We start from the raw sequence: 17,940 nt of genomic DNA, 5'->3' as shown, positions 1-17,940 counted from the left end.
AGTCTCCGGAAAAGTCCCAATATTTACCCTAATTTACAACAAAGTCCCAAACTAAAATTAGTTTATGAAAAAGTCCAAAAAACCCGTAAAAATGACGAGTTGGCTCTATTTTCTTGGTTTACCGGTTTCATTACTTACCCGGAAACATTAAAGTCCCATTATTTTACCATTATTTTCATTAAAGTCCTATTATTTTACAATAATTTGGGACTTTGTCGTAAATTATGATAAAATAATGAGACTTTTTTAAAACCGGTTAAGTAATGAAACCGGTAAACCGGGGAAATATGGTCAAATCGTCATTTTATCGGTAATTAGGATTTTTTTCATAAACAAATTTTAGTTTAGGACTTTTTCGTAAATTAAGGTAAAATATTAGGACTTTTCCAGAGATTTTCCTATATATATATATATATATATATATATATATATATATATATATATATATATATATATATATATATATATATATATATATATATATATATATATATATTTTCCTAATTTTATCTAAAATATTAAAAAACATATAGACTATAAACCTCGTAACTGTCAATCCTAAATATGCAAACAGTTATTTTAAACAAATATGAATGTTTTTTTTGTAAGTCTGTCATCGTTATTTCTAATTAATATGTAAAATGATTTTAAAATATTCACAATGTTCTTTAACTCAAGATTAATGATAAATAATTATACTATACGATGAAATATAAAATTTAATGGACTGAAAAAAAAAAAACAAATACAATCATAAATGACAATATCATTGTTTTATTTAAAATCAGAAAATAAGGTAATGTAAGACATACATTGCAACATTGCATTTCAGGTTTTTCCCTTTTAGCCCTTCATTGTAAATTCTTTTCATTTTGGTCCTTAGCCGAGTACGCTGGACGTACTGGCTCGATGGATTTACGTGGAGGCACCCACGTGGAAGTACGTTGGGCGTATGCTCATCAGGGGCAAACCCTAATTTTTAGGGTTTGTGTCATATTTAATCAACTTATGTTGTTTTGGGAGCTTCTTATGGTCAACCTCCACTTCTCCAAACTCTAAGAACGAAACCCTAGCCCTCATTTGAGTGTTTTCCATATGACATATCATGTCCCTAGACTAAATAAATGTAGTATGAAGGATATGTCATAACTCTATAATTTGAGGGACTAATTTTGTGTGGTTCAAATTTCTTTTCCAAAAGGTGTAACTATTGAATTTATTCCATTAGTATATGTATCATCATCTAGATACTCAATAGTTCTTGCTTACGATTCAAATACTCTCATATAAAACACCATCATCAGGAGTATAAAAAAATACACAATTCTCTCCATCTGAAAATCAGTAAACACCATTATGGGAAGAAAATAATCAAGAACATGGCAACATCTTCTTTAAAGTTAACCCTTCCATATAAGTAAATTGATTTAAGATCCATCTTTATGTGAAATTGATCATGTCTAATAATCAACACCTTGCTCTTATGTATTGGCATCGTCATGTCGTTGGGAAATTCCGTTGTGTCAAATGCATACAATCACTACTACATTACATTCTAGGAAAGCCATGTTTGGATTCATGTACGGCTTACAAAAGTGGTATGTCGTGCATAGTTGTTTATGCAAATATTCGTCTCGATACAACTCAATAATATTTTCGAGATGAGGTTTAAATTCTTTCTAACATATTCAAATACTCGTATGACGAGTCAACGACTGTCCTGTACCCTAGTTAATGTATTTCATATGTGTACTACTACAATGAAATAAAACTTATTTGGTTCCTAGCATCCATGGTTAACCTAAACCATGGATCATTTGTCTCAATATCATCAACTATTCTTACAAATAGTTCTCTTTGTATCCAAAACCTTCTTCTAAAACCCTCACCACAAAATACGGTATTTGGAGCAAAATAATCATGCACGTGACAATCATGTGTAGTATCCAGATCATGAACACAAATTATTTCATTTGTTAACCCGCTTGAACTTGTAGTATCTTGAAGAAGATGTAATTTAGCTTGAGCAATTGTTTTCATAGCGCACATGTTATGCTCATTAGATGAAGACACGCCTATTGAACATGATGACGAAGATGAAACTTAACGGTTACGCATGGATTTTGTTAGGTGTGTAATCGAACTCCTTGAATATCTTCTATGATTATATAAATTGAGAGAAAAGTTGATTGATTTATTATTATTAAGAAGATACCGTGGTTATTCATAGATTTTTTTAAACCTAATGGTTTGAAAGATGCAAGATGTTTGCGGAAACAACCCAAGAGTTTTTCTCTCTACTTTTTCCCAAAGGACGCATGCTCATGTTCACAGCGGGAATATGGTTCCCAAAGTTAATGCAGGGATACCGTCCTTCCTAACTATGTATATATGATGCACCTTTTTAAAGAAACAATATTTGAAACAAAAATACAAAAGAAACATGAGATCATATTTGCCTGGTAAATATTATCGTTTATTTTGGTTAAATATAATGTAATTCATTACATAAAATTCAAGATATGTTTCAATTTAAGTTAGTCCTGAACTAGAATTTCATTTTGAGAAACGTACCTAATGGCATGTATGTTTTAGGGTTATCAATATCGTCATGATACTCAAAACTACGACTCGATTTCGACATTGATTCCGCACGGAGTGCTGCCATAGCCGCCCTCCGTCTTTGCTTCTGTTCTTTCAAGCTCTTTATTTGCTCTTCCACCGCCGCCTTTGCCTCCTCCGCCACCTCCGCCCTCGTTGCCGCTTGTTCCGCTCTTGTCCTGAACTCGCTCACTCTCGCCATCGCACTCTCCAAATCTTTCTTCAAATTCTCCATTTCCGGTTCCAATTTAGCTTCCTCCGCTTTCTTCACCAACATCTCGTATTCTTCCAACGAAATCGTGATCTCATGGTCGGAATTTGGAAGTTCCGATTGTAAACTTTCGTTTTCTTTCTTCAGTTCTTGGTTCTCAATCGCCATTTCCTGAAGAGCAAAATAAGCAGCGGATTTTTCGCCTTTAGCTCGTAACTCGGAAGCCTCTGCGGATGCGGTTTTGGATCTCCCTTTATGAAGCTCGGCCTTCAACAAGGCTATTTCGACTTGTGCTTCGTTCTCTTTGTTACACATCTCTTCCAAATCGGTTTTAACCGTGTCTAACTCACCTCTGATTTCCAGCTTCAACTGAGTCAACTCGCTCTCTAATAACTCCATATGTTTTTCAGCCTTTATCTTCGCGCTCTCTGCCTCCATGGACGAAGCTTGTAAACTGAGAATGGTGTCATTGAGCGCATTTGTGTGTTTGATGGCCTCGAGTTTATCATCGGTGGCAGCCACGAGTTGTTTCTCGACTGTAAGAAGCTGATCTCGTGTTGATTTTAAGTCGCTCAACTCATCGGCCATAATTTGGATCTTGGAATGGAGTTCTGATACACGAATCTTTGCTTCCTTGCATTCGTTGATGTATATATCTTTTTCGAATTCCGAGGTCTTCAATAGCATTGAGAGCTCCTCAACGGTTTTTTCGTGGTGATCTTTGTTAAGAAGGGCTTGCTTGTGGGCAGAATCCATGGCTTCTAGTTGAACCTTGCAATTAGCCAAATCTTGTAGGACAACTTCAAGATCTTTCACCTTCTCTGATTCCTGATCCATTTTTCATTTCAAACAAACAATTCATCTTCTGATCAATACGTGGGAAAAAAAAAATACAAATTATACTCCACTATATTTGTCCAGAATCATCTATATTAATAGACGATGACATGCAGATGAAACTGCCTACAACACCGGAGTTAGAAACTTACATCGTCGCTACTAGACCGACTCCTAATCTGACCGCATTTCTCCCCAAAATGCGAAAGAGATGCTCGAACGGATTTGATATGATCTGTATCGATCTCCCCCATACTTTCTTCCCTAAACAATTCAGTCATTATGATTGATATGTACAAAATTGCTGCATATGTTATGTGCGAGAGAGAGAGAGATGTACCTCGAAAAATTAGGAAGTTATGGAAGTTGATCGTTGAAGATCGTACAAATATGGGAAGGAAATATTGTTCGTACCATTGGGTTTATCGTTTTCGATTGAGGGTTTTGTTGGTTTCCGATAGAATCGAAGACAAAAATTCAGCTCGTTTGTGTTAGATTAAGAAGTTGCGTTGATTTTGATGTATGTATATTAGTATATTATACAATATACACAAATACACACATACATATGAGAGGATGAGAGGTAGAGAGAGATGGAGTATCATACCGCCGTCCACCTGCACCTAGTGAAGATCGCCGGCCGGCCAGCTGTCTGAGATAAACCATGGCGCATATACCAGGCAGGAACTCGTAGTTTTCTTTTCGTCATTTTGCTTCGTAGAGATAAGATTTGACTTCACTGAATCCTACAAATTTTCAATTGTGTTCTTCCCCGTTTCAGTTGGAGTTAGCTCTTGTAAGTAGTGATCCAATTGGTTTAGAGTAGGCCCATTCCATTAGTAGTGTTTTTTAGGTAACGTCAGAATTCGGGTTGTGCACGACATGATCTTGTATTTGACTATCTGAGATAAAAAAAACAATGTCAATAGAAACTACATTTGATATGTTTATAAAAATAGAATGGTATGGTCCTTTTGCAGCAAATCTTACATACGATGTCCATTTTGACCAAACTTCACACACCAATAATCCTTATGTTAGATGTTTGGATGTTCATATGACTATGCTAAAAAGTAAGGATGAGCTTTAGAACCGGACCAGTTCGGAACTGGAACCGGTTTTTCTATATTATCAGAACCGGGAACCAGACTGCCGGTTCTAGTTCCGGTTCCGGTCCCGGTTTTTTGAATATTTTTCAAATTAGAACCGGTTGAAATATTATAGATGATGTTATCTTCCGGAACTTGTAAATGATTCAGTATTTAACCAAATTATGACTTTTTACATTCTAAATTGAAATATAAACACTAAATTACATGATGAAAAAAAAATGAAGTAGTTACGACTTTATATGAGTGGGTTATGCACATTTTAAAAGTGTGACAAATTCCAAAAAAAAAATGTTGAAACAGAAAATACGCAGCATTGATATGATGTCTTCGAGGTCTATAACTGATTCAATATCTAACCAAAATATATGTTTTTATAGTTTTAACTGAAATACAAACACCAAATTACATGCTGGAAAAAAATTAAGTAATTCCAACGTCATACGAATGAATTATGCACATTAAAAAAATGGGACAGAGTCAAAAAGAAAATGTTGAATTAGAGAAAACGCAGCATTGATATTATTTCTTTCGGGGCATGTGTCTGATTCAGTATCTAACAAAAACATATGTTTGCACAGTAAAAAATGAATTACAAACTCCAAATTACATGTTGGAAAAAAATCAAATAATTCCGACTTCATATGAGTAAGTTATGCATATTTTAAAAAACGGAAAAATTGTCAAACTGGTTCCGCTTTTCATAAAAATGGAGAACCGGTAATCAAACCTTGTTATCAATTCCGGTTCCTATTCGATTCCGGTCCGGTTCCGATTCCAACGGTCCTAATGCTCATTTAGTAAAATGTAAAGTAAAGATTAGGTCCATGTAAAATTACCAATATACCTTAATGAATTTTTGTTTTTTTAAAATGATATATAATTAAAAAAAATAGAAGATAATTGGTAAACACATCACATATACATACAAAAACACAATCTCTCTCTTACTGGCTCTCTCAAAAAACACCACCAAGCTCACCTACATCATCGTCTTCTTCTTCAACCACTCACCTACAACTTGATAAACACATATAAATACACATAGAGGTGAGTTTGGGTTTGAAATAGGATGCAAGGTTTTGGGTTTTGTTGATTCCAGATTTGGAACTACAAAATGGATCAGGGCTCTGGGCTCTAATGTCGACCCATGCATTCTCCATTGCCATCTCTATTGTTTAAAAATGTGTTAGGTTTAATTGTGGAACACAATTTCATCTTATTCTGAATTTGGATCTGATTTCATCTTCTACTATTTGGGTTCGAGTATGTTGTATTTCATATTAATGTTTGTGGTTCATATTTTAAATTAAAAGCTCATAAATCGATTGAATTTGTTTTTGTGTCCTAAATGTGTGGTAGATTCCCTGTGTTAAAATGGTTTTGGATTATTTCAAGTTGAAGATTATTTTGAGAATTTATTGAGTTCTTCGATGATGTTGTGGTTCATCGATGTAACAGCCCAAAAATCATGACTAAAAATTTCATTTTTATTTATTAAAATAACCATACTTATAAAAATCATTTCTTCCAAAAACATAAGTCAAATATAAATCAAAGTATCTCATCAAAACTCATATCAATAAAAACATCTCAGTCTAAACAAATGGTGTGTGCACTGTAGTTATCGCGAGCTCTTCCCTTTGCTACCAGAAATACCTAAAACCAAAACTGAAAACTATAAACACGAAGCTTAGTGAGTCTCCCCAAACTACCACATACCATATACATAATCATGCTACTAGGAGATACGGGCCCTGCTCACACTCAAGGAGATATTGGCCTTGCCCACACTCCGCTAACTAGGAGATATGGGCCCTGCCCACACTCCGTTGACTACGAGATACAGACCCCATCCACACTCGGCTAACTACGAGATACGGGCCCCGCCCACACTCGGCTAACTATGAGATACGGGGCCTGCCCACACTCATATACTAAACATACATACAAGTATCATACATATAACAAGTATAGCCAAATCTATCAAACAGTCCTATATACATACTCAAATAATGCTATGAGATACGGGCCCGGCCCACACTCAGCTAATAATGAGATACTGGCCTCGCCACACTTTATGAGATATGGGCTCCCGCCCATACTCGACTAACTAGGAGATACGAGCCCTGCCCACACTCCACTGACTATGAGATACAGGCCTCGACCACACTCATATTCCTAACAACACATACATGTATCACACAGACAACAAGTATATCAATCCAACAATCTGACTGATATCTATACTCAGGTAATGATGATATATAGGCCCCGCCCACACTCTGTGTTCCTATCAAGAACATACAAACTACATGGGCCGACATTGGTGCCTTCGACCCATTCAAACCAGGAGGAAACTCACCTCGCACTACAGATGATCCCTGGCTGGTGGCTGACAAATTCGTGAACTGTCAACATCAAAATAAAACCCAATTAACCATTTGGGTTTCATGCGTCACCATAAATACACACTTAGGGTAAAAGGACCATTTTACCCTTAACATACCTTGGTCCAAGATCAAGGCCCAACTCAAACTCTGAAGGCCCAAAAGCGAATTAATCAACCAAGGCCCAAATATTGCCCAATTTTCCAAATTGGGCCCAAACCCCTTAAATGGGCCTTACCCTAAGGCCCATCCAAATATAATAGCCCATATACTTGTTCTCACTTGACCCAACAAGAATCCAAACACTTAAGCCCAAAAGAAAGGCTCAACTTGAAGCCCAATAATAATTAACGTTTTCACATAAAATGACGATTAGGGTTAAGTATTCTTAATTAACCCATTATGAAATTAACCTATTAAGGACTTAATTCATTAAGTTCATCACTCCACTCAGCCATTCATACAATGTAGTCGGACATAATTCAAAATTCCAGTTTAACTGTCCAAACGCGGGTCCCGACAAGTCCTAACAACAGTTTCCAAGATTAGGGTTTTCTAAACCCAAATTAGGGTTTCCAACCCAAAAACAAGTCAATTAGTCCCAATGGTTATGTTTTTGTCTGATATAAGCTTCACTAGGCCGGGCACCACCTACTGCCACCTCGGGTAATGGTGGTCGACGGCGGCTCACGGCAGTAACCACCACCTCACGGTGGTGGTGGGGATTTTACTTGGTTTTTCTCCGACCAAAACACCCAATCAACATCCCAATAATATAGGAAATGCACTCATACACATCTAACGACACACATACAACCACCCATGCGGTGACAGGTGGCAGCAAGCGGTGGCAGCCACCACTTCATGGTGGTGGCGGTGGGTTTTCTGGCCACAAATCATACCTATGGCCCCATGAATACATCAAATAGCATGTTCCTTCGAATACACACCCTTACAGCCAACGCCTAGGCGGCAGAAGTCACCGGAAAAGATGAAAACAAAGCCCCTATGGCCACCAACAATGGTAATGACGTCTCCAACATAGTATTCACAACAAATAACGAGGAAGAGAGGAAATGTGGATTGCGGTTGGACTTACCAAGTGTTTCTAGTTGTTCACGACGTCGTGCAAGGACGAATGCCGCCCAATCCTCGGTCTTCGGTGGTCCTCTCAGCTCCCCACGACACCACCGACAAGGGTTGTTGTAGATGCGCTGACGCCAATATAACAGGTGGTAGGGTGGCAGTGGGACTCGAAACCTTCGACTTCGCTGGAAAAGACAACAGTGGCGGCTGTGTAGGCTTCTAAGGTGGTGGCTATTGATAAAGCATCTTGAAACATCCCAAAAATATAGTCTAAAAATTTCATTTTTAAATCATTAATAAAACGATAAATCATCCATCATCATAACAAAAATCAAGAACCATGTATCTCAAAACATCATGTCAAATATTGTATCAAAATCAAATGAGAAAATATCAGAGTTTAAAACAATCCCAGGCTGAAACTGCGGTGTGTGCCATGCGATCATCCCAAGCCCTTCCCCTTGCTAATGGAAGTACCTGAAACCAAAACTGAAAACTGTAAACACGAAGCTTAGTGAGCTCCCCCAAACTACCACATACCACACAATAAAAATAATAACACATATTGGGCCTTGCCCACTGCATCGGGCCCCGCCCGACTTCGGAATAATCCGACATCGGGCCCCGCCCGACATCGGACCGAAATCTGGAATACATATCATAGCAGCAAGCACATAACACATAAGTATATAACATAACAAACATCCTCGGGCTTCCCCTGACATCGAGCCAAAGTCTGGTACACATAACATATAAGTTAATTTTGCATCGTGCGTACCCCGACATCGGGCTTTCCCCATAATACACAACACATAACATGAATGAATCACAAAGACATCAAGCATACATATTCTCTTCTCGAGACCGCCCCGACATCAGACTGAAGTCCGGAAACATATAATTTGTATCAGGCTAACCTCGGCATCGGAACGAAGTCCGGCATACTTTAAATACATAAACGGGCTGGAATTGGTGCCTTCGACCCGTTCCTACTGGAGGAAAATTCACCTCGCAAAGCTGTCGTGAAATCTCGCAGTGAGGAATATCTGATAACTGCTCCCACGTCTCCCCGACTATCAAATCAAAATAATACATAGTCAAAAATCTAATAATCCTCCTTAGATTAAAATGACCATTTTACCCCTGGTTAAATTCAGCGTCCTGGTCAAAGTCAAAGTCAAGGTCAATTCCCAGTCAGCCCAACTTGGCGAGTTGCTGTAATGATTAACTCGTGGTTGACTGAGTCAACTCGTCAAGTCCCTTACATACTCGTCAAGTTCTTCCTGTCATAATCATCGGGACAACCCGCTTCGACTTGTCGAGTCCTTCTCTTGACTCACCGAGTTCCCCTGTCTGAATGAGCCATCCTAAAGGATTAAGCTCATACCTTTCAGATCTATGTTCCAAACTTCCTCTACTTACTGGAAATCCACTCTTAAGAGTAAGGTTTCCAACTTTACCCGTCCTTAGTCCATCTTAATAGGTTTAACCCAAACCCTAACTACTTTAAGGCATAAATCTTGATCCATAGGCCATAACTTCCTAAACCAAGGCACAATATACTAGATCTAGGCTGATATCATTTGTTAGACATGTAAAGTTCCGAGCTTTCCTTCCATGCATGCTCTTTTAGAGCTAAAAAGGCCATGTTCTTGCATATAAGCTTGCATGGGGCTTCCGTGGTCATAAAGTTTGCACCTCTGATCCATCCTTCCCAGTTCAAGACAATTCAGTAGGATGTTCTCAAGTACAGGGGGAACTGCCCTCTCCAACCGCAGATTCTTCTGATATTGAAGATATTACCTCCACCGCAGCTGCTGATCATCTGCAACCCCGTGTCCAATCTGGCATCTACTCGACGAGTTAGGGCAACCGAATCGTCGAGTAGCTTTTAAAAAAATAAATACTTGAATAAATGAAATGTGTACCAGGAACGGGACGTTACACATCTAGGTTTAGGGTTTCCTCAAGAAAATGAGGGGGGAAAAGGTTACCGGGTTTAATCCCGTTCCACATTCAAATATAACTCATTTTTTTCAAGTTTGGTCCTCCTCCACCATAAGCTTTTCACATTAACTCCAAAACTTACCAAACAACGCCCATCTTTAATAATTCATTACAATTCAAGTCCGACAGTTACCATTTAACCCTCAAATAATAAAAATGTAGCTTTTAACACCCCAATGTGCACACCCCGTTAGTTATTACGACTTAGGGCTAAAATACAATACTTAAAAATACATCTCGAGTTCTAGGGTTTATTATTTATTTATTTAAAACGGACTGTTACACTCGATTCTGTAACACCGTAAATTCTCAAACAAAATTTTCATTTTTAATTTCATAAAACACGTGTCATTTTAAATAAACACCATTTAATAGTCAACAAAGTTTTCAAAACATTATCAAAATCCAGGATCCCCATTCGTGACTCTTTTCTCTGGTGTGTACAATCGATCCGCCGCCTTCCCGCGATTTTGATAAGAACCTGAAACACATAACACATAACACGGTAAGCACGAAGCTTAGTGAGTTCCCCAAAATACCGCATACAACACATATGCCACTCGAGGCTACAGTATGACCCTCCTGTCGATGAGTCTCAGCAGGACCCTCCAGTCCCGTAGCTCGTTGGACCCTCTGGTCCGGTCATAGCTCGTTGGGCCCTTCGGCCCGGTCTGTATCGTTGGACCCTCCGGTCCGGTCTGTATCGTTGGACCCTCCGGTCCGGTCTATACAATAATATAACATACATATATCACATAGAACATAATCTCATACATAACACATAAGACCCTCCGGTCATCACATAAATACCACTCTAGGTAACGTATAGTGAGAAGACTCACCTCGAATGATGAACGGCTCCTACAAATATCGCCGTTGCGCACCAGCCTCTGCCTCTGAGCCATATCTACAATGATCTCAAATTAGGATCTAAGTCCCAACCCTCATTCTCTAGGTCTAAAGGTAGTCCACTAACTAGTCCATAAATAACCCCTAAAAACCATTGGGCCCACCAAGGCCCAATAATAAATGGACTCTACCGAGGCCCAACTCTCAAGTCCAAGAGGCAAGCCCAACTCAAGGGCCCAAGGCACATATACATATTCCTCTAGTCCAAATCTCTAGCACAACAAGCCCAACACTTAAGGCCCAATATAAGACTTAGCCCAAAAATTCCACAGTGGGGTTACGCGGGGCGTACCTCCTTTGGTACGCTCAGCGTACTCCATCGCACACGAATCTTGATCGGGGACACTAACCTAGTACGCGGGGTGTACTAGATTTACGCTCAGCGTACGCCCATATTTACTTTTTCAACTCTTTTGGTCTTAATCAGTTAAGACCATAGCTATACTCTTAGATCTGGATTCCATAAAGGCTCATACTCAACAAAGCTCATGACTTTAAGCCTTTGCATGGCTGAGCAAGTCCCAAACACAAAAACTCTCACTCTTTACTACCCAAAAATTCCCATATCTCATGCATGGTTTGATTCCAACATCCAAGGACTCATTTTTATGAATCCTTTCCACTAGAAACACTTAAAGGGACATATATTAGGCTGTGGAGCTTAACCACTCATAAAGATTCAAGCTTTGGGACCAAAAACCCTAAAATGGTCCAAAAACAAAACTAGCACAATAATAAGCAAGTTCAAAACTTGATACCTCTGGAGGATGCACCAACAAGAGAAGAACATAGATCCAAAAGCTAGGTGCTCAAGCCATTCTCTTTCAAAGCTCCTTCTTCTTCAAAAGCCAAAAAAACAACAAGTCATCACCCCACTAGATCCATATGAGAAACCCACCAAGATTCAAACTTTATGCTTTCTGGAGCTAGATCAACATGATTAGGGCTTAGATCCACAAGCTCCAAGCCAAGCAATGCTTCCTCAAGAAACTCCTTCTTCCACAATATGCACCGAAAACTCACTAAATCACCAAAATGCTCAAGAATCACTCAAATGGAGGCTTAGGGTCGATTTCTAGGGTTTAGAGGGATGGAGGCTGAAGGTATTAGGGTTAGGTTATGAGATAAGGACCTTAAATAGGGTCCAAGACCTTAAAATAGCGTTCAGGTCTATTTGGCGTACGCCCAACGTACTTTGAAGAACATTCGCGACCCTCCTTGGTCAGTATACCCAGCGTACTCCAAATTACGCCCAGCGTACTGAGTACGCCCAACGTACTCTAAATTACGCCCAACGTACTCGACTAAACCATAAAACTTCTGAAGGCCATAACTTCTTCGTTATAAGTCCGTTTCCGATGATCCTTATATCCACGGAAAGCTAAAGAGAAGCCCTACACTTCTATCAACTTTATTCCTCCTGAATACCACTCGAACTCAAATCCAAAATTCATGAAAAGCCCGAACCAGCGCCTTAACAATACATTTGGGCTCTTAAGCACAAACCAAACTCTTTGATCACACAACCTACCTCACCTACATCCCAAAAGGGCATAACCTTTCTTATACTCGGATTAAGGCCCATGGGCCTTAAATCACAAAATAATCCAGAACAGGGTGTTACAATTCTCCACCACTTGAAATAGATTTCGCCCTCGAAATCGCTCCTTATCAACACATAGGTCGAACCCAATGATTCAGGAAGAACCATCGAAAGAACCCCATATCATACAACGATCTCTTCCAAAAACACCTAAACCCAACAGGAACTCCCGACCCCGAAGAAGGACAAACCCTTATGCCGTTGTGGTAATCAATCCGCCTCTCCAGAACTTGAAAACTCTACTGGTCTGTTTTCCTGCCAAACCACCCTCGCAATATCATCATGTTAATCGCTCATCGAATAACATACTCTAAGAATACTCTACCAATTCTGATTCTCTAATCGATCCCATTCGCAACTTAAAAGGGATGGAAAGGTCATATCCCACTAAGGACCCACTGCCTGAACAACTATCATAACTCTTCTGAAGGAAATGATCCTCAAAATTCTATCCTCAAACACAAGAAAGCGGTCAAGCCGGCTCGGAACGATCCTCTGGCACTCTGAATCATAAGCCCCAGTTCTTCTCAAATGTTCCATCCGACACTGAACACCAGGTCAACTCCTGATCCGACTGTTGGACCTTCAAGGGCTACCCACTGCACACCCAATAAAACGACTTACCGGCTTCCTTCTCACAACAACTATCTCGGCCCATCATGACACACAAGTCACAAAGTTCGCTTTATCCCAAGCGAATACTACAATTCCAATTGAAATCGTCTCACCCTCGACCCCTGTCGTTTACTACTCATTAGCTTCATACATCTCGTGTTCCGTCCCATACAAACAAACTGACCCACACAAGTCTAAAACATCAGATGACACACAATACCCCTCAAAAGGAACCCACCTCTAAGCTCGGAATCTCATCTTGCCTTCACATTACACCACTAGAGCCAAATAAAACTCAAGATTCTGGCTCGACGCAAAATTGGAATCACTCGTCCCAATGAAGCTCTCAACTCATAACCCATGACTCGTAACTTTTGCGTACATCACTACATCCAATTCCTTATGAATGCCATAACCACACCTTAACTCAGAATACAACGACTCCCGACCATTAGGGAGACCCCAGTCTCGCCTATGTCCTGTCTACCAGATTCCCACAAACTCACTGATAAGGCTACCCAAGCCTAGGAACTCCTCTACGTCATGCTCTGGCTAGTAAAACTACGGCTCCCCGCAGTTCCACAACACTCTCTCACTGACCAGTGAAAGCTACGGCTCCCCGCAGTTTCACAATGCTCCCTCACTGCTTGGCAAATACTACGGCTCCCCGTAGTATCGCCACATCATCTCGCTGGCTGGTAGATACTACGGCTCCCCGCAGTATCACCATACTCTCTCGCTAACCAGCGAATACTACGGCTCCCCGCAGTATCACGACACTCTCTCGCTGACTAGTTAGTACTTTGGCTCCCCGCAGTACCCTGATACCCTCTTCTACTCAAGCACTCGGAACCTCAAAATATTCCCATCTCACACATTGAAACACGAAGGAAAGATCAATGACTGTAAACACGTTGACTAAATTCCGAAGTTGCATCCTCTACTGATCACCACCCAAGCGAAACTACTCATTCCAACTCTAAAATTGGTTGACAAATCCACAGTTGCCCCTCCTGAAGTATAGATCACAATATATACCTATACCCGCAAATCTCAGCTATTGCACCCTGAACTCATCGAACCAATCTCCTCGAACTCAACATTTGCAAATCTGAAAAAAAAATCCCTAGCCATAACAAATTCTCTGACCAACGACCAATCGCCGTGGATTCACACACCCTTTCGAAAGCACATACAAATACATCATCTTGCATCGAACCTCACCTCTTTCACCAAATACCCAGGTTTCATGTGTCCGCACCGCAAATCTTCATAACCAATCCTATAACCGCACTTTAACGGATTGTTGATCCTCTCAATAGAATACCCAGTTCTCCCCCACTCAGGGTTCGAACCATCACCAATTGGTATACCAACAATCTATTCCATAGACTGTTTCACCAGGTATCTCACACTTGACTCTTGGAATGTGTCACGTAATCGCTTTAATGATCTTCCCAATAGAAACCAAGAAACTCCACATATCTCAACTTTGACCAAAAATCTCAGAATCCTCCCAGCGTGACTGCCTTTGTTCATCTCGAAGCCTCAAACCGACACACCGTCGGGGTACCTCACTGCTTCGAATTAAATTTGACTCTCGGTCCGGAAAATGATGCACAATCACACACCTCGACTCTGACTCCTCGACCCGTTTTCCTAAATCGGAAATACTCATAAAATCAATAGACCTCACTCTCATTGTCGATACACAACGTAGACCATGGGGGCCACCGCCCCTATATACTCCTCTTAGCCACCGGGAACTGCCAAAAAAAATAATACATCACCCTCAATAAAGCACCTCTTTGTTCTTATCCATCTTAGTCCCACTAATGATTCTCTCATAGGATAAGAATACCTCGCAGCAAACATACTGCCCAAATACTCTGGTGCAAAGGTCACAACCCCTTGCTACCCCACCGCGTCTACCTCCAACTCTGAAACCGAAAGTTCAATATCCCTCCTGCTCCTCACAGAAAATAGCACAACTCTGGTCACAGAAAGTGGCATCTCTGCTATCGGTCGACTGCTCAGCTCAGACCGCAATCCTTAAAAAACACCACCTCTACTTATCCTTGAGTCTTGCGACTCCAAATGACATCTCACCAAAAATTCCTCGGGAACTAACTCGATTTCCCTCTCAAGTTATGGTCCATCGAAAATCATTCAAATTGGCCCTCTGGGCCCATACCCTTTCATATTTGATCTCAGTATAACCAAACATAACGGAATAACTGGTAGAACCGGTAACACTAACCACCCACCACGATCATGGTACTCGAACCAAGTGGCCACCTCTCGGTCTGATATAAATCATGGTGCTCGAACCATGTCATCTCTTCTCAATCCGCTACAAAGCATGGTACTCGAACTGTGACATCACTTATCAACCTGCTGCCAATCATGGTACTCGAACCATGAAATCACTTCTCATTTACTGTAGCATCTACTTTGAACGCATGTGCAAGGCTTGGTAATGGAAATGGCGGGATTATGAGTCATGGTCAAATCCATAGTCATGGGTTTTGTGGGGATGTTTACGTGGAGACTGCTCTACTTGGATTTTATAAAAGTTTTAATGACATGGAGACTGTAAAGAAGGTGTTTGATGAAATGTCTGAAAAAAATGTAATGTCTTGGAATTCCATGATAGATGGGTATATAAGATAGGGGAATGTATCAATAGTTGAAGAGTTCTTTTCTGGAATGCCAAACAATGATGTTGTTTCTTGGAATTCCATGATTTCAGGGTATTCAAGAACAAGGGATATTAAGAAGGCGTTACATTTATTCCAAGAAATGCCTGAGAGAAATTCAACTTCATGGAATGTCATGCTCAGTGATTATGTGGAGTCTGATAAAAACGATTCGGCACGAAGCTTCTACAACTCAATGTCCCAAAGAAACACCATTTCTTGTATCACAATGATTGGTGGGTACTGGGTACTCAAAGTGTGGAGATATCGAATCGGCGCGTCAAGTATTCAATGATATGTTTCATAAAGACCAATTGTTGTATAATGCCATGATCACTTGTTACTCTAAATACAGTCGGCCAAAAGAAGCACTCCAGCTATTCGACAAAATGCTTCAACTAAAATCAAACATCCAACCAGACAAAATGACGTTAGCTACTGTCATATCTGCTTGTTCCCAAGTAGAAGACTTCACTTTCGGGTCTTGGATACATGACATTTACATGAAACAAATCGGCATCACCATGGATGATCACTTACATACAACATTAATCGACTTATATTCCAAACATGGTTTCATCGATAAAGCTTTAAAATTATTTTACAAGTTACACAAGTAAGACATCATTTCATACACATCCATGATTTTGGGTTGTGGGAACAATGGGAAGGAACATATTGCCATCCAAGTGTTCGATGAAATGATGGAGTCCAAAATCCGTCCAAATTTGGTCACATTTTCAGGAATACTAACCGTGTTAAGTCATGTTGGTAAAGTCGAAGAAAGTTACTAAGTTAATAAGCTGTAAGTTAATTTATCCAAACACCCTCTTACTTATTAGGTTAAGCCAACAAGTCTAGCTTAATGTACTAAAACACGAACCTTTTACTTTGTCAATAGGTTAGCTGATCAATTTAATAGAAATGGTCATATTTCTTAATGGAGCTAAACGGTCAATTTCATTGGTAGGATGTCACTTAAAAGGGTCGTAACTTGGATGGCCTTTGGAGTGGCTTATTGCTTATTTCTCACTTCAACTATATCTTGATTTTTCACTTACCCCCTCTAATATTGGAATTTTTCATCACTTTACCCCTCTAATATTGGAATTTTTCATTGCATACATTTAAGTTTGTAAAATAATCGATGATTATTGATTGGGAATTTTCATTACATACTACACTTAATTTGTAAAATAATTAATGAATATAAAGAGAAAACAATGTATCTGATTTTAAGTTTCTTTCTATATTTTTACTTAATGTAACCAAATAATATTGGATGACTTTGACTTTGACTTTGAATTTGAATTATAAGCAACTTAAAAATGTTTATTTACGTTCAATTTGATTAAAGCTCAAGCCTCTGTTCAATTCAGATTCATTACGTGATATGCCTCGTTATTCAAAGCAAGAGCAAGGAAAGATCGTATCATTACACTCTTTACCAAGGACTAAACTCGGTTATATTTTCTATTACATAAATTGTGTTGTATTTTAGATTTTAACAAAAAAAATAATAATTTAAACATCCTAATTTCCTTTCAAAAGTCATGTAAATGGACATTTCACAAGTCAATTCTAGATTGACAAAGACATTAAAATATTTTTTTCGTCACTTATCTTCCTTTTAAACTGCATTCAAGAAAGAGAACATACCAGGGAGAACCTAAAAATTGAATATGATGTGGTTTCGTTTTAATAGAAAGCAAGGGACCAAAATTAGAAAAAACCCAAAGCTGAAGGATCAATGATGAAAAAACATCTAGGAAAGTGAAATGAAAAGAGCCGCATAATTGGTAATTCCTTTTAGCAAAGCATTTTTACCAAATCCAGGAAAGTTATTCTTTAATAACTTGTACATTATGCATTA

The 17,940-nt window shown here is 39.3% G+C and overlaps 1 protein-coding gene and 1 pseudogene across 2 annotated transcripts; one reads left to right on the top strand and one right to left on the bottom strand.

Moving 5' to 3' along the window:
* Positions 1-2,454: 2,454 nt before the first annotated feature.
* On the bottom strand, positions 2,455-4,623 carry LOC111883289 (uncharacterized). 2 transcript variants are annotated; one of them, XM_023879627.3, is made up of 3 exons: positions 3,990-4,622; positions 3,802-3,913; positions 2,455-3,640 (listed from the first exon to the last, which is right to left on the bottom strand). In XM_023879627.3, exons 2-3 carry the CDS (start codon positions 3,901-3,903, stop codon positions 2,549-2,551), a joined length of 1,194 nt encoding a protein of 397 aa, XP_023735395.1. In that variant the 5' UTR covers positions 3,904-3,913; positions 3,990-4,622; the 3' UTR covers positions 2,455-2,548. The 2 variants fall into 2 exon arrangements, with proteins under 2 accessions (XP_023735395.1, XP_023735394.1); XM_023879626.2 differs by having other exon boundaries at positions 3,802-4,623.
* Positions 4,624-15,804: 11,181 nt separating this feature from the next.
* Positions 15,805-16,861, top strand: LOC111883273 (pentatricopeptide repeat-containing protein At4g22760-like; annotated as a pseudogene).
* The last annotated feature ends 1,079 nt before the right edge of the window (positions 16,862-17,940 follow it).

Source organism: Lactuca sativa, chromosome 5 (assembly GCF_002870075.4).
Source record: "Lactuca sativa cultivar Salinas chromosome 5, Lsat_Salinas_v11, whole genome shotgun sequence".
Lineage (NCBI taxonomy): Eukaryota > Viridiplantae > Streptophyta > Magnoliopsida > Asterales > Asteraceae > Lactuca > Lactuca sativa.
This window is presented reverse-complemented; position numbering and strand designations above follow the sequence as displayed.

Excerpts from the sequence above, each read along its gene's own strand:
- LOC111883289 (XM_023879626.2), bottom strand. The coding sequence starts at position 3,930 with ATGACTGAATTGTTTAGGGAAGAAAGTATGGGGGAGATCGATACAGAT. Across the intron at positions 3,641-3,801 it reads GTCGGTCTAGTAGCGACGAT|GAATCAGAGAAGGTGAAAGA; the intron begins GTAAGTTTCTAA and ends AAAATGGATCAG.